This window comes from Pterocles gutturalis, unplaced genomic scaffold (assembly GCF_000699245.1).
Source record: "Pterocles gutturalis isolate BGI_N339 unplaced genomic scaffold, ASM69924v1 scaffold31259, whole genome shotgun sequence".
Lineage (NCBI taxonomy): Eukaryota > Metazoa > Chordata > Aves > Pterocliformes > Pteroclidae > Pterocles > Pterocles gutturalis.
Genome location: NW_010136744.1, coordinates 7,500 through 25,305, shown reverse-complemented (window position 1 = coordinate 25,305; position 17,806 = coordinate 7,500). Strand labels below are relative to the sequence as shown.

The window sequence follows — 17,806 nt, the reverse complement described above, 5'->3', positions numbered from 1 at the left end:
CAGTACAACGATTACAAAAACATTTAACTCTTTGGTGCCGGGGCTGTACTCTCTGGCTTGTTTGGAGAGTACCCCTCGTTGTGTCTCATTGCAGTGCAGGAGTTCTTGCTCACTGAAGTGCTAACCTTGTGACTTGGGCTCCGTCCCCTCTGACAGCAATCATACCTCATCCAAAAAATTACAGTATGTGGCGATGTACAAAATACCAGTACAAACAACTTTTGTAATCATAGTAACTTGTTTTTAAATAGAAAATGCAAACAGGGAGAAACCACGTTGAGTTTCCATCAGGAAGAGAAACCCTCCCAGCCCGGTCCCTCCCTGATCTTTGCCCTGCACAATCATCCTCGGCCGCTTGCGCGTTTCCAAGTGACGCCAATATTAAGATTTAATAGTTTACCATTCCGATTAGCTTTTCAAGATGGCAACAAAACCAACACCATTCATAATTTGTTATTCTGCTCTAATTCACAACCCATTTTTCAGCCTTCACGCTACAGATGCAACAAAGAAAGCAGCAGCGAGGGTGTGCGGAGGGAGCGCAGCCCTCTCCTCCTCTACCCTCGCTTCTGTTTTGGTCACATCACCGGCAGGGATCAGACCCTGGCTGGAAGAGGAGAGTGTCATCAAATAAAACACGGAAAAAGGAAAAAAACTTCGCTAGCGATAGACAAGGTCGTGTTTCATTAACTTGTTGGTTCAGGCTCACAAACGGTCGTCGGAGGTGAAACGCGGCACACTCGCTGCGTTCCAGCTTTTTGTTCTCTCTTTCCTCACAGACTGCAGTCATGTTTAATTTGGAAACTGGACTCCTTTGGCAAATTAGCAATTAGAACAATTTTGTGGGAATATGTATATGTGTCATTAGTTTTCCTGCAAATTAATAGCGAGAGCAGAGGTCAGGCAGAAATTTTCCACTTGACTGCAGCTCCTCTGTTGAGATTTGGCACTTTGTTTTGGAACGGCCACAGCTGCTCAAAGCCACAGTCCTCCTTTAGGAACTGTCTTTTAATTAGTTTACCTCGTAGCCATTATTACAAATATTACTGCCTCCCCTCCTTGAAATAAAATTACTGTTTCTACAAAATATTCCGGTGACATCTTGCACCACTGCACATTGATGGTGGGGTCACTCGGATGCAGCGTTTAATCATTAGATCACCTCCATAAGCATCTCCTAATTAGAGTCCTTACAATACAATTTTATCTGGTAATTAGCTGAGATTGGCTGCTTCCTCTGTAGCTTATTAGTGGCAGCCCAGCAGTGGGTGTGAATCACAGTGTCATTTGTCAAGCCTGTTAAACCCCCCCCTTTGCTCATCCTCTTCTGTGTTTATTCCTATTTGCTACCTACGCTGAAAAGCCTGAAGAAATTTAGCTCAATTCAAATTCTTTAAGCAGGGAACACTGACCTTTGTGGATCCCTTCTCACAGTTTCCTAGTAGAAACAGATTAAATGTTAAGTTTTTCCACACTAAAAAAGGAAGGGGACTCTTTTGAAATGGAGGAGTTGGAGCCGTAATGATGAAGCAGGAGCAGTGATCTTTCCAACGGGAGGGCCCGGCTGTGGAGCCTGCGATAGAGATGGGCTCGTACAATTGATGCAGATTTGCTCGTAGTTATTGGACTGTTAAAATGTCCATTTAGAAACTGAGATAAAATACAGTAGATTTAATTTCATGGGGAGACCTGTCAGTTGTACTGTTATTATTGTCACTGGTCCTTTTATCATATGTAATAGATGGATAGATGGATAACAGGGAGACATTACTATATACATGTCCCTAATTGATGGCCTTAAATCACGCCAGTCAACAAGCAGACTAGGCTGTTGTGGGCGGCACGTGGAGGCAGCACCCAGCACCGCGGGGCTTTGAACAGGCGCGTTCACCTCCAGGTGTTAGCAGCTCACACCGGTGCAGGCGTCTCTGGGAAATCAGTCCCTGTATTTCACCGCCTTTCACCATCCCTCACTGGGTTCGCACTCTCCAGACTCGCCACAAAGCGTTAAATATTTCCTGCTGGAAGGTGAAGCACCGTTTGCTGTTGCTCATCACCTCCTTCCCTTGGAGCAGTGCTCGAGCTGCCGGTGCAGCGTCACAGCACTGGGCTGTGCTGGGCATTCCGGGCTGGGTGTTCCCTCCGCTTGCTCCATCTCACTGTCGAGAGGGAAAAGCAATCATAATTTAACTGTTGGTCAGCTGCAGCCTTTCTGTGGGCGATGGGCTTTTTGTGTCGGTATCCCTTCTGTAATGTTAGAGCCCTTTATTTTCCACTGCCTTTGTTTTAGATAAAACTTCTTAGTTAAGAAAGAAATGTTATTTGTGGCTATTAACTTGTATGAGGGATGCTAATAGGAGTTTCCTTATCTGGTTACTTTCATAGGAAGAAAATTAATACAGTGCCTTATGGATAAACATGAGATGTTTGGAGGCATAGCCGAGTGGTGTGCCTTGCCTTCATCTGAAAGGGTTTCATGTCCAGCAAAAAGGAATTTTAATCACGAACAAAAGTTGTAAAATTCTGGCCCTGTTAAATTCAGTAGGAATTTTGCTACCGACTTCAATGGGGTCAGCATTTGACCAATATTATTCACAAAAATGCCTAAGGGAAGGAAATGTGGAAGTAGTCAAAGAGCCCTTTTCTCGGTAGTCTTTTCTGATGTTGTAGTTAAGAGATCGGATTGTTTGTTTAAAATACTTCAGCGGGAGTGACCTATTGAAACGGAGCATCGTCTTTCAAAGGGCGTTGTAGGGCAAAAAGAAAGAGCCGGGGAGGAATGTGGATGCTGGTTATATAAATAGGGTTGTGTATCGAAAACAGTTGAGTTGGAGCTGGGTTTGATACAGAATCCCAGAGGCGGTTGTTTTACAGCCTGCTGTGGCAAGCTGCCATTTGTCCGGGGCTGGGCTTCGTGCAGGTAACGCTGATGCCTTCCATCCTAGGAGAAAAGAAAAAGAGTGGTGCCACTTCTGCTGGGCTGAGCGCTTGCAGTATTTCATGCAGTGTGATTAATTAAATTATTCCAGTGTTAACCTGTTCTGGGCTTTGCTTTTAAAATGGATGAACAGAAGGGGGGGAAAGAAAAAAGCCCAAATGCTGAAGAGAGAGATTGTGTTTCTCCTTTGTATGTCCTAGGAAAGTCTTGCCTTTTATTTTAAGCCTGATGCCTTCAATGAAATATCCAAGAAGATTGATTAGAAGCCATGCATAATGATAGCATGGAAATAAGAGACGTGCAGGGTTTAGATTGTGAAACAATGGAACTAAAATAAAATATTAAAATGATTATGTACTGTGTGACATCTTGTTTTAAGGTTTAGATAAAAAATCCACAATTTGTAGTTCTGGCAGCACGATATGTTATTCTTTTATTTAAATCTATCCGGAAATGTATATATTTATTTCCCTTTACTGTCTCCTGATGGAGAGGTTACAACAGCGCATTGTGCCAAAGCAAGCGCTCGGGCTGTGTTGTCTGCTTCCAACTGAGGAAGACCCCGTTATCGAGAATTTTCTCTGCAGCCCTTAATTAGCCAGAAATGACGTTTGTCATGAAATCCTTGTCCTTCCCTCCGCAGCTGAATCTGGTGTCGAGCGTCACGCTTTCCAAGACCGCATCCGAGGCGTCTCCGCAGAGCTTACCTCATACTCCCACCACCCCGACTGCGCCCATCACTCCCGTCACGCAGGGACCATCGGTCATCACTACCACGAGCATGCACAACGTCGGACCCATCCGGAGGCGGTACTCGGATAAATACAACGTCCCCATTTCTTCAGGTAAAGGGGTTCTGGTGGCACAGCCCCTTTGCCCGCAGCCCAGCAGCAGCAGGCTGTGATGATAACAGAACAACTGCTCTTATTTAGCAGATATTGCCCAGAACCAAGAATTTTATAAGAACGCAGAAGTTAGACCACCATTCACGTATGCATCTTTAATTAGACAGGTAAGCTGAGCCAAACACATGCATTTGGATTAGGAAAAAAAATATCTCCCTATATGTGCACACCCTGGATTAAATAGATTTTCAAACCTTTGGTATGTAAGCGTGCTCAAATGCTCAAACCTTTACTATAAGGGTTTTTAGAATTGCAATATATAACATAATTGCTTTTGATTAAGTATTACAATACGATGTGATTATTAGGAAATTCATTTCACACAACAGTGAAAATGAGCCTGTTTAAAGATGGCAAGTCAATTATCACAAGCTACAGTAATCTCTGATCCCTAGAATTAATCTGAGCTCTAAATAATTACTGAGCTTTAATCAGCTAGTGAAATGTTTTGCATTTCTCTTTGATTCTGCTTTATGAATGACTAATAAATTAATATTTCTGTAAGAAAACAGAAATAAAAACTCAAAACAATTAGATAATTCCATTTTGAATTTTGCCATTGAACTGTTAAATACAGCCATTAATCTTAGTTCATATTGTGAAAACCCTCCTTTGGATTTTTTGCTCCAAATCTCTTCTTTCTTTCCTTTCTTTCTTCCTTTCTTTCCTTTTTGTATTTGGTAAAGTAAAACTGTGAGTGTATTTTGTACTGGTGTTCTCGTAACTGATCTTGCAATTGCTTTGCTTCACAAGGCCATCCTCGAATCTCCAGAAAAACAGCTAACACTAAATGAAATCTACAACTGGTTCACGCGAATGTTTGCTTACTTCAGACGCAACGCGGCGACGTGGAAGGTAAGCCTTAGCCCGCCTCTGCCTCTTGCCTTTGATAACTGACATGTGCAGAATAGACATTGCTGATGACATAACAAATTGTAACGACATGTGGACATGAAAATTTAGATCGGCAGTTTTGACACTCGCTGGGTCCCTTATCTGCAGGAACAATTTGATATTTGGCAGAAAAATTCTTCTGCCTTTGGAAACCACTAATTGAATCCCCATTATTGGCTTTTATGTTCTGTGATTATGCCACGAGTTCCTCTGTGTGGTTGCTGCTAGCAGTGAAACTCAAGCCCTTCAGCTGGAACGTATTAGGAGGAAAAAAAAAAAAAAAAAAAACGAATTAGGAAGAAAAAAAAAAAAAAAAAAAAAAGAAAGAGGTGAAGTTACTGTGTCAGTAGAAGATATACTGTTTGTCTTTTAGTTATGCAGACCGTAATCACAACAACCACTTTTTTCCCTAGGATCCGTAGATAACTGGATTTCTTTCCTTAATCAATTGACTCTCAACTACAAATACAAATCTGTTATAAATGTCTTTCTTTTTTTTAAATTACACAGCAGAAGCTTATTGAACATAATATGCAAGAAGCAAGCCCCACAATAAGAATTGTGTTTAAGACAAACTTAATGTTTGGTGCTTTCATTTCCTACCATAGCCATATCAGATATTGGTAGATAAGAGGTCTGGGGAGTTAATTTTATTTTATATTTTGGGGGACACTCCTTCCTTGTATATGCCATTGTAATAGCCACACTGGCTTCTGAAGCTAGTGCAATTACAAATGAGTGAATCAAATAATAGGATCTTTTATCACTGTAAAAATTGCATCCCTGGTACTTCGACCCTCTCTTAATCTAGGCAGCTCTGTTGCTCTCAAACAACTTCAAATGACCAGGTAGGAAGAATGTGTCCCATACAAGCCGTTTCATCAGCTTTCTGTTTTTCCTGTCTCAGCTTGCATTTAAGATTAATTCCTTCAGAGGATGAAGCTAAAAAGGGTCCCTGGAAGTTAGCTTGATTTTTAGTAGCGTGTTTTGCTTTTAATTCAGATCCCAGTCCAATTTTGTACATTTTCAACCTTGGTCTAGAAGCTCTTAGGTTCAGGAAAAGTCTCAGTGATTGCTGCTTTGATTCTTCACTGCAGTTGGAAAACATGAGCAGTGTTTCACTTTGCAGCTTCCTTACTATCCAGAAAGGAAATTAACTTTCCCTGATTTAAGATCCTTTTAGACCTGCCTGTCTTTTGTTGCTGGAGTGGTTCCAGTAGGACTTTGCAGCAGCTGCAGGTGGGGGTGCTAAACTGAAAACCCCATTTAATTCCAGCAGCAAAGGGAAGGGAAGTGGAGGGCGCAGTGACAGAAGGCAGCTCTGGCCATATCTCCTACGAGGCTAGTTTTAGGAGATAGCTTTGTGCATCACCTAAAATCCAGTCCCAGAAGCCACATGGAATTACAGTGTGCTTCTGCAGAGGAGGAGAGGGGCTGAGCTGCAGACCCTGGGGCTTGCAGAAGGGCCAGGTGTGTCCTGGGGAGGCAGGTACCATTTGCAGACCCCTTCTGGACACCTTGACCTTGCGCAGGTGTCCAGATCCCGCTTCACTTACGTGGGAAGAAAAGCCTCACCCCAAGTTCCACCAGCACTAGCAAAATTCGACAATCACTTGAAGCAATGCAGGTTTCTGTGCTGAAGACTGCTCAGATTTATGCCAGCCTTCAGGAACAGCAGGGATGAAAATGCAGCTTTGGATTGGCATGACGGGAAGCCCACGGGGCGCAGAACAAGCACAAGGGGCTAATTGCAGAATCAGAATAATTTGAATATATACGTGCTGATTTGCTCTCACCTTCAGCTAATGCTCAGGGGGCGTTTGGGTCAGCGTTCCCCAAGTTTAGGGTCAGGGTGTGGTGCGGGCAAGCTTCCCTGAGCCCTCTTTCAAAAACACAGAAGAGTGCAGGAATAAAGACCTTTAAAAAATGAACCTCTCTCCCAAAATACAGTACAGCAGAGCCTGAGCGGTTATTAAAATAACAAACCCTTTCATTTACTACATTCAAGCATGCTCAGGGTAATTTTTCTGCATAAGTGGCTTGCATACAAATATTTTTAACAAGGTAAATATATAATCTTACAATAATAGCTCCTAATTTTTCTGTTAAGCTGATTGCTGGGGGAGCACTGTGAACTGGTTCTGACAGGTCAGAGGCAATGACTGTTTGCTTTTATTTTTTGGAGTAATTTGCTGGCTCTGAGTCGCAGCCATGAGGCACAGGCTGCAGGTGTGGCTCCGAAACGTTGGGGTATTGTTCAAATAAAACTGTTAGATAGCAAGTATCCAGAGGCAAGAGAAACAAAACAATGTTTTCCTGCCATGAATTCCTTAAATAAGTGATCACATGGAAAATAGAAAGCGAGGGCAACGCTTCATGGACGTCTTGCAAACACTCAAGTTGTCTGTCTCGACGTATTCCGCAAGAGCCTGATCCAGCAGCCTTAACCATCAATTGCACGTTGACTTCAAGAGAGCAAGAACAGACTCTAAAGTATTTCTTCGTCATTAAATTTATGTAAAGAACACAAATATTTCTGCTCAACCATGTATTTAGAGACTGTTTACAAACTCCGAGGGCTCCCTTTGCTGAACTTTGCTGTGTGCGTTTGATCAACGGCTGTATGAACTACAAGATCAGCTTTCACCAAGGGAAATAGCGTTATTATTCTTACGCTTTGCTCCAGACTTGTCAGTGTTCCCATTTTCACAGGAAACTGCCTGAGTTACCCAGATGTGGGCCGGCAGCCCTGTGTCGGGTTGCACCGGTGCGGCACCCACCCGGCAGTTGCTGAGCTGGCTGATTTTAGCCTGTAAGGTGTGGGGCGTTTGCATGTTTTTCCTCCACCTCAACATGGATTTTGCCAAAAATTTCCAAAGTAGTGAAATCTGGAAGAGGTGGTAGGGGAAGAAAAAAAAATCATTAAAAAATAAAAGCAGAAGAAAGGAAGGGTAGAAGGGAGTAGCCCTGATGGACAGGCTTTCTGCTAGATTTCTGCCTTGCTGAGAGGAAAAGCTTCTTCAAGGTTTATTTTTTGAGCAGTTCACAAGCAGATCAGTGTGGAAAAGCCAAAGTGCCAGGACTGGGAACCCACAGCCAGAGGAGACATGTTTGCACTCAAGCATCTGCTGAGCAAAGGCAGTTTGAGCCCTGACTCTTCCCTTGTACCCGGGATGGAAACCTGGGGACTGTGTGAGAGATTGCAGAGAAATGGAAAAGTAGCAAAAAAAAAAAAAAAAAAAAAAGACTCTGAGACTTCCCCTCCCAGACACACACACACACCACTGCCTCTTAATTTACATGACAAATGCACTGTGCATACCCTTTGTTTGCACAGTGATTTAGACATTCGTGATTAGAGCTCCCTTTCACCATCCAGACCCGATGTTCATTAAAAAAAAAAAAAGAAAAGAAGAAGACGGAAGGAAGGGAAAAAAAATTGTCGTCTCTTGGTTGCCTAGACCCAGGCCATGTGTTTGGCTGGCGTTGTGCCTGCTAACGAGTCAACCAGATTGACTAAATCAATGGTGCCAGTGATGATGGATGGAGTTTGTTCGCCTGCATATTTTCAGCAAATGGCTTCTTCTGTTTTCCCTGTTTACTCGAGCCCCTTTCAGCAGTGCTGGGGACAAGCTCCATGTACAAATCCGAGTGGCTTTGTAGTGGGGCATTTGCTCAGAAAACTCATAAAACAGGGAAGAAGCATGGCACTCCGTTTGAGGAATAACAAGGCTCTTGGCACCATTTTAGAAAGAATAGGGACAGAAAAGCCACAGCTTTCTGTGACAAAGTGAGGTGTCTCTTTATGTCCAGCTTCAGCAAAGATCCAGACATGTTGGAGGGCTTTGGCCGGTCTCATCCAGCGCTGGCGCCGAGCTGCAGAGAGGACATCTGAGCGTTGGATGCCATGAGCCCAGGTCCCTCTGGGTGATGAGCTGCGGGGATATTATCACTTTGTTTCGGAGAGCCCTCCTCATGTTTTCACTTGGCAGAGGCTCAGATCAGGCAGTACAGTAGTCTGCCAGAAACAGGAGCCAACTTCCATATAAGAGCAAGCCGTGGAGGCAGGAGTCGGTGCCGTGCCGGCTGGTGGGGTGCTGCTGAGCCCCCCAGTTGGTGCTGGGGGTGTGGAAGGAGGTTCAGCACCTGATTTGCATTAGCCCAGCTGTGGGAAACTGCAGCAACACCAGCTCCAGTGCCTCTCTGCTAAATCGAGCCGTCTGTCCTTACGTGAAATCCTTTCTGTTCTTTCTAACTGCTTTCTTTTCCAGGCGAGGGAAAGTTTCTCTTTGCGGAGCGTAGATATTTGTTTTGAAAATGTTTAAGCAATGTTCCTCTCCTGTTCTGTATGAAATGTGCTGTATTATACAACATGCATGCTTAAAACAATGGCTGTTCTCATTCATACTGGGGATAATTGATAAGAATAACTTGAATTTCTAATCTGGGGTTTAAGCTTTTATATTTATTTTGTCTTTGCAAAAAATAAGATGTAAAAAGCCGGGGAAAGCAAGTGGGTGTGGGGAGGGCAAGGGGCTTAACGTTGCAAAATGAGGACTGTCAAGCTGACTGTGCTGCTGTTCTTGGACAATGATGAGCATTTTCTCATAGAAAGTTTTTGAATGTTTTCTCTTTTATACTTGCTGCAGAATGCAGTGCGTCATAATCTTAGTCTTCACAAGTGTTTTGTGCGAGTAGAAAACGTTAAAGGGGCAGTATGGACAGTGGATGAACTAGAGTTCCAAAAACGAAGGCCACAAAAGATCAGTGGGTATGTCCACCATGTTTGAACTTCTTAGCCTAGCTTGGATCATGCTTACAGTTTAACGTAGAGGCTTTTGGCTGCTAGCTGGTGTTAGTCCAACCACAGGTGGTTTCGCATTGTTTCAGTTAAGGGAAACCAAGACAAACATCTCATCACTACTGTTTGTATGCCCACCAGTACCCTGACCCTGCTTGCTTGGTGTTTGTTGCATCACATGCTAGTAGCTTGTAGGTGGCAATGCATATTAACCCTCACAAACCATTTGCTTATGCTTATTGCATTTTATTTTCTTTTTCCTTTTCCCTGTATTTGATGTCTGTTCTGTCCCCGATCCCGTGTCCCTTTGTTTCCACTTCATCTCCTTTGCTGCTGCTCTTGTCCCAGGGTGCCATTCGCACCAACCTCTCACTGCATAAGTGCTTTATCAGAGTAGAGGATGAGTTTGGGTCCTTTTGGACTGTTGATGATGAAGAGTTTAAACGTGGCCGTCATATTCAACGAGGCCGTCCTCGAAAATACTGCCCTGATGAAAACTTTGGCGAGCTTGTTGCACAGTAAGAGCTTTTACTTGCTTTAATTTTTTTTTTCTGCTGTTGCTTTGCTTTGCATGATTTACCCATCTCATGTAGACTTGCATTTCACGAAATAGTGACATCACCTTTGCTGCTAAAGAAACTAAATTTTTGGTTGTTATGTGTATTTTGTGTGTCCTACTCTGATAATCCAAATGCCTATAGCAATAATTCTACTTTGACATGTTTGTTACAGCATTTGTTTATAGTGCAGTGTAGACTAAAATAATAATCTGCGCTAGTGCAGATATGCTGCTGTAGACCTGTCAGGAAGACAGATATGTCAGGAAAGGCTTCAGATAAGTTTTGATGCTGATATTTTCCTTTTCTTTCAGTTGTATGCCTTGTTTTGCAACTCGTGATCCAAACTAGCACAAGGTGTTTGTAAGACAGAAACGCTGAATTAACTTTTAAAAGTTTGAAAGTGCAGTGAGACCAGGTGTAAAGATTATGATCAACAGGCCATCCTGTGTCTATAACAACCATGCACAAATATTCCTGGGGTTCCCAAAGCAATTTTCTTTGACCTTTACTCGAAGGCCATCTCTCCAGGACAACTAATCCTTGCTGGTCCCTGTGGGAGGGACTCAGTTAAGACTCTTCTCACCGGGATTTATTCCCACATGAAAAAAAAAAAACTAAAAAACCCCAAAAAATAAAAATGCCCAGTAAGTGATAAAGACTTTTTGGAATTTTTTTTTTTTTTTTGCATTGGCACTTTTTATCTAGTTCATATTCAGCGATTTTTTTTTTTTTACATTCTTTTTTCCCCTCTGGTGGAACCGGTGATACTTAGATGCCGCTAAAGAGAAAGCAGATACGCTTAGTGTTCGTTTTCCTCGAATCTGGCCCCTTATGTAAACTTCAGATGACTAAAGTAAGGCTCCATAATAGCACACTGGAATACTTTTTATTAAAACTGCCTTTAGGGCAGTGTGGTGTTTTGCGGGGTCCATGCCCCCAGTCCCAAACTGTTGGGGGTGATGGCGCAGGCAGACCCTCACCGGGACCCCTCCCCATTTGCCTGGCAGGAAATAACGTGGCTCAAATCCTGTCTCTGCTCCATTGCAAGGGACTCTGCTGCCAGCGACTTGGAGAATAATTTGCATGAAGTAGTGTTTAAAATGTGCCACGATGCTTTTGATCATAGCCTCCTCGTGATGGACCTTTACATGGTAACTGGCTCCCAGACACGGCGAATATTGGAAAATTTCTCCTGAACACAGCTAAAATGAGCAGAGATGCCAAGATGTGCTACTAACGCAGGGTAGTATAACACATGGCGAGGTAATGTCGAGAGATAATGATGTTCCTTATTTAGTAAAGGCAAATATGATAACCATAGACTAAAACTTAGCTATTTTCTATAAATGGAAAAAAAAAAAGAGAGAGAAACGAAAGAGAACTTGTGTGGAAAAAACTCAGCTCTAGTTTTCTGGTGTGGGAGGAAGCATTACATGCTTGAAATGCTCGCACAGAAGTTGGTTGCATTTAACTCTCCTTTTTATGTTTTTCTTATGCAGTAACCCTTCTCTTATTAAAAACATACAGACCAGCCACACCTACTGCACACCTCTCAATGCTGCTTTACAGGTAAGATTAATGACTGTAGCAAATATGCAACAGAGGCGTGTGTCTTCCCCACTCATTTCAAAATATATTAGCCTTGCTCTAATTAGATATTAAATTTTAATTCCGTTAAACTTTTTTCTTAAGTGCATAAAGCATCATAGTCCCTGGAGGCAAACACATATCAGGCTGCTTCAGCATTAGCTAGATGCTTAGCATTTTGAATATTGTGGCAAAAAAATTAAAAGTTCACTTATTAATATTTATCAGCAGTATCATAATTTCCATCCTCTTATTTCAGAATTTCACTTGAGGCAAAAATACCACAAGTGTAATTACTCTAGCACAGCTATTAATGTGCTGAATGATAGGATACTGCGGCACGTGACCTTCTATTGTTCATGGGTTTAAAGAGAAAGCAGATCATTTTTCCCCCTTTTCTTTTAAGGGCTATTTTTGCATATCTTCCTATTGTTGGTAAAAAATAAACGTTGCAATTCCTATAGAAAAAAAAAAAAGATCATTTTTATTGGTTTAGACCATGCTGTAATTGTAAGACAAAAATTCAGTGTTTTCACGATGCAGAAATACACAAAGTGTCAGCGCACAATTAATAACTTGCAGCCTAGAAGTGTGTGCATCTCCAGCCCTGTTCCATGTCCTGTGTATCACGTTGGCATTTTTTTGTCCCCTCTCCACAAATTCCTAAGTCCATCTCAAGAACCCCAGGTAAAGTTGGTATTTGCTATATGACCCAAGGGTACAAATGCCATACCGTGCCCTGAATTTGTGTGTGTGTGTTTATGTGGGGGTTCAAGCCTGGTCCATATAGTGTGAATTCATCCTGGAGGTAACACCGTGCGTGGTTACCCCCCTGTTGTTCGTTAAGGGTCGCTTCTCGAGATGTTCACTGATGGCTATGTGTGTTTGCTTGGGCAACCATGTTTTGTGGAAGGTTTAGCAGGCTTCTCTTTTCAGAACCAAGAAACAGATTATTAGGAGAAAAGTGATATTCTGCATTTCTTCTAATTATTTGAGTTAATGCAGTAACTTCTGAAAAGCAAATGAAAGCATGTTTAAATGAAGCAACTGTAAATACCATTCATTAGTAACTTATTTTCCCTTGAGTCTTGTGAAGTGTGATTTTTAAAGACTGCTTTGTCTCTTGGATAGTATTAAGATTACAAGCACATTTTGCATTCATGAGGCTGAAAGGCAAAAACGAAATGATCCTCCATTTCTTCACATTGTTAACTATGTGACTAATTTCAATTAATATGCTTATTATACGGAACTGTTCATGTTTTATTTCTGAAACACGTGTCATTGTCGTCATCTCCATCCATTCTTGTCTTTTGTGATAACCTCCAAACTGTTTCCATTTCCCACTTCCCTGGCAGTGGCATGTTCTTGTGCCCCCCCTTAGCATCGTGCGAACAGAGCTGATGGAGAGAAGAGCCTGGGCCAGATACGGTACCACTCATGTGGCCCCTGTAATAAATGGGGGTGAGCAATATTCATGACACTGAAACAGGTTCTCGTTTAGGTTGAAAATTTGAAAATACACCAGCAGCTTCCTTGCTCCTCTCCCCTCCACTGGATTTTGGAGGCAGAATCCTGGCGGATGCTCGGTGCCACACAGGGGTTTGGTGAACCTTCCTCCTAGGCTGTTCTACCTGCCAGTGCCTATGTTAAGTCTGATTAATAATTAACGAGCAATGTTCCCCTGGCTTTTGCGGGTGCCTGCAAAGACTGGCTCTCTGTGCATCCCTGTGAGTGCAGAAGAAACAGCTCTCTCCCCACTCCGTGTGCAGAAGGTCTGGGGGCTCCAGCCCTCAACTCTCTTCTCCCAGTGGGTCAGCAGCGGCTCCTAAAAAAACCATCCCCCCCCCCACCTTTTCTCATCTTTGTAACATATTCCTCATGTCCCACCTCTCCCCCAGTAAATTGCTTTAGTGCGATTACAAGTTATCACTATGGGTGAAGAACTTGAGTCATTATTTTGCCAAGTGCAGGAAATGTGACCCATTCTTTGCATCCCCTCATCACAATGAGTTTGCCGGTTGTTGAATCAAGAAGATAAAAATAATCCTCCCCATTAGAATAGGTTTTGTAATCACGTGTGACACATAGAGCTGCACATGGAGAGGTCAACGTGAGGAAGAATAAAAGGGGCCATGCTCCTGAAGATGCTGCAGTCAGGGCTGGTCCTGCCCCCCCTTCCCATCCCGTCTCCCCCCTGCCCAGTCTCCAGCTGTGCCTGGGAACAACTCTGCCAGCTCGGCTGGCAGCAAACAAGGAGTTTTGTCCCATGAATTAGGAGCAGGCTAGAGCATTCGGTAGGGAGTGGGTTTTCGTGAATTCCCCTCCCATGGGCAGGGTTTGCATCATGCAGACCTGGAGCCTGATGGATTTTTTTGGCTCCGCCGCCAGCTGACCTCCCCCCGGCGCAGGTCGAGCAGTACCGAGCCAGTGTCTGTGGCTGCCCGGCACTGACACGGCTCAGAGAGCTGCGGGTGATGTCAGACGGATCCGATGGGATGGATGAAATGGTTAAATGACCTTCGAGTACCTGGGCGGTACGGATTTGGAAAGCCGTGCATCCTGTCCCCACCGAACACGGGGCTCCTCTGGGGCTCGGGACTTCTGCGCTCCCACCGCTGCTGCACCCGGCACAGGACTGTGCCGTCAACATGAGCTAATGCTGACACACAGTAAATATTAGCAGGCAGAACGGTGGGAATCAGAAGGAGAATATTTAACAGTTCATTCTCTTCCTACAAAGATTTCCATTTAGAAAGTTAACTCCATTATCAAAATAAAATGGTCAGGTCTGTAATAGCTAAGGTGAGAGTAGAGTTGCTGAGGCTTAAAAAATTTCACATAGACTTGGGTAGATCACTGCAACTCAGACTTATCCAGTTAGTGCTAACTGCAGCTTTGCACTTGTGTCACAAGAAAAACCAAACTCAGTAATGCTGCCCTCCTGCTTGGTGCCTGTTTGCTCTGTAGGAAGGAGGTACCAGCTGAGCCAGTTCTGATTTTTTTACCCCATTTCATTAAAAACAAAACACAAGCCCAGTCCTAAGCCACAAAAAACCCCAAAGCCCCAAATATAATTTTGCAAAATGAAAATAGGAAAACGACATTATTTTTTCCAGGGGGTGTAATTCCAAGTAGGGAATGGAAAGCTCTGTCCTCTCACAAGCCAGTACAGCTATGAATGCTTAAACCCAGGTGTAAGTGATGTTAAATTTCCCTTGGTGGAATCAGGGTAATACCTATCAGAAAGCACAATATTTAAAAAACAGGTAATTGCAAATAATGTGAATGTGGAGAATGCTTTGGAATAAGTGAGCATGTTGTGCAATGTATAAAAACGTTAGTCATGGCACTTCATATATTTGTTTGTGTCCCTGGCAGGCTTCAATGGCTGAGAACAGTATACCTCTATACACTACTGCTTCCATGGGAAATCCCACTCTGGGCAATCTAGCCAACGCGATGAGGGAAGAGCTTAACGGTGCAATGGAGCATACGAACAGTAACGGGAGTGACAGTAGTCCAGGACGTTCCCCTATGCAAGCAATGTAAGTACGGCAGAGGCGCGTGCGTGGCTCTAGGCATGGTCTTACCGTCTGCTGCAGTGTGGCTCTGGAGGCCTTTGCGGTTGGTTCCTGAGGTTCATGGGTGGAGCAGGAGGAGTAGACATCTCCATCTGGGGACGTGCTTAGGTTGATTAGAACATAAAAGGGCCGTTTACCAATTCCCACATAAAACCGATCAGCTCAATCCAGTCCGACAAGCACACAGAGCTATTAAGTTGTTAACTCATTTGCAATTCTCTTCTTTAAACCTTACAAAATCTCATAGGCAGCTGCATTTCTTGGAGGAAAAAAAATGAGATTTTTCTCCCCTTCGGTCCACACGACAAGCATGGCCGGTGGGGCAGAACTGGGAAATGGGCTTGTTTGGCAGGTCTAAAAAAACCCACTCGACACACAACGGTCTTGGCTAAGCATTAGCGATGGCACACGTGAAGGTCTGTGTGATTTATAGATTGCTCTTAAAATATCAAAAGGAAAATTAATAGGAGCGTTATAGCAACAGACGGCAGTATAATGAATGCATATATAACCACATGAAGTAATGGGGTATCACTGTCCCTGCTCAACGTGAACGGTACCTGGGCAGCGAGCTAGCGCAGGAAAGGGTAAGGCAGGAAGGGTGTGATGCCCCGATGGGTGTGTTCGATATTTACAGGGTGATGGAGTGAGTCTGCAAAGCTGTAAATTCCCCCCTCCCCTCAAATTACATACTAAGTAATTGGCGGCTGGTGAGGAAGCCAGAGTTTATAAGTCTTGTAGGTCTCTAAAAACTCTGTGGAGCGGTTGGCTACCTGTGTGAGTGATTGCACACGAGAGCCACGCTGCCTTTCTCTGTTCCTCGAAAGGGCTGTGAAATTACCGGCTGACTTGCCACGGCTCACATTACGCATTAGAAAGGGAACTAATTTATAGTCTTTTACTTCAAAGTCATTTGAATAAGGGATTTACAAAAGTAAGTCTAAATCAAAAAGTAGAAAAACATTAACCTAATACCACAATAGTAATTAGTTGTGAAACTAATTAGCATTTAATGGCAAAAAAGTTTCCCACCTGCATAATGTGTTGTCAGAGGGGAGGGGGCACGAAGGAATCTGAGGCTCTGCGTACTTTGATATTGCAGCATTTTAAATCAGTGCACAGAGTGCTTTGAAAAAAAAATCTTTAAAGATGGCAACATTCATTTTTAATTAATAATTAATTTAAACATTGTCTTTTACCATTTACTTCAAAACATTCAAATAATGTGTTTAGCTTTTCCCGTGATTGTTTGTGCAGTATTAATTATCTCTCCCAAAGTAGCGTTGCATGACACACTTTCCGTCTCTCACAAACGGATTCATCTTGAGGCAGTTTGAGTCACAATCTGTTATCCTCTGCCCGTGACCATGTCGGGCCAGTGTGAAGGAGGAGTGGAGGGACGTGGCTTTTCTCCAGAAACAAGACTTCTCCCAAGGGTTTCTCCTGGCCTAACAAGGATGAACTTTATGATGTTGCGTTAATCCCAGTAATTATTTTTTTGCCAGTTCAAGGCTAGTGTAGTTCATGCACTTCTCATTTCACCTAAGGTTTCGTTGTCTTTGAAGAGACTGTGAGGAGGGAAAAATAACCGAGTTCAAACAGGCTAGAACATCTTCCAGAACTGTGCATAGCTGTGGTCTTTGTTGCACTTAATAATCATCTCTTAGCACGTTGATACCAAGGTGAGGGGCACAGAACAAATACTGGAGAGAGAGGAGGATGGGGGGAGGGATGCCTCATTTTCATTATTCACCAGAAAATCCAATTTTCTGTTGTAATATGGAAATGATTGTTTCCTGAGTGTTTTCATTTTCTCAGAATTGATAATATATGTGTTCTCTGCCGAACATTTCTTTTTGCTTAAGTAAAATGTGGCTGGGTGATGTTCCAATGCCAGCCTCTGAGCTTCACCATTAAAATGATGTTTCTAAGTAGTCTGAAGGGATCTAAAGCCAGAACACCATTCACACGTTGTGGGGTTTACCCTGTTTACTAAAGAAAATCATGAGTCAACAGCAGATTTCCAGATGCTGTGCAACCTCTTATTTTCCATAAGCCTGCTTTGTTAATGACATTTTCGGTTTTTTTCTCAGAACAGATTTCCTTGTCATAATGCAAATTATTTTTTAAACAATTTCAGTATATTAGAATAAATCAAGCTTTAAACTTTATTGTAAGATTTAAAGGACCTTGTTAACATGACAGCTAAGAAGTCTAACACTTTAGCTGAAGTCTTATTACTGCTCATTCGTTTCCTTTTTATGACACATTGAACCACAGCTAGGGTTTTTTTTTTTTCCCCTTCTCCCTCCCTCCTTTTGAAACACTAGAAAGTAGTCGCATAATTACAGCTTGGGGACATAACACTTTCATCCTGATATGCTCCAAAGGTAGCCACAAAGCAAACTACTCCATGCTGTGTGCACCACCAGAACTCAGTGGCTTTAAACAACAGTCAGCTTTATTAAAAACTCCTCTGTTCCCAGAGTGGACAAACAAAAGAATTACTCAGATGTGAAAAGAAGGGGAATCTGTGT

The 17,806-nt window shown here is 43.0% G+C and overlaps 1 protein-coding gene across 1 annotated transcript in view; it reads left to right on the top strand.

Moving 5' to 3' along the window:
- Positions 1-3,542: 3,542 nt before the first annotated feature.
- FOXP1 (forkhead box P1) overlaps positions 3,543-17,806 on the top strand; it is an 18,664-nt gene continuing 4,400 nt past the window's right edge. Inside the window, exons 1-6 of the mRNA XM_010082420.1 lie at positions 3,543-3,783; positions 3,874-3,950; positions 4,597-4,698; positions 9,387-9,508; positions 11,598-11,667; positions 15,067-15,233. Coding sequence (XP_010080722.1) covers positions 3,543-3,783; positions 3,874-3,950; positions 4,597-4,698; positions 9,387-9,508; positions 11,598-11,667; positions 15,067-15,233 — 779 coding nt within the window. The remainder of the gene's footprint in view (positions 3,784-3,873; positions 3,951-4,596; positions 4,699-9,386; positions 9,509-11,597; positions 11,668-15,066; positions 15,234-17,806) is intronic.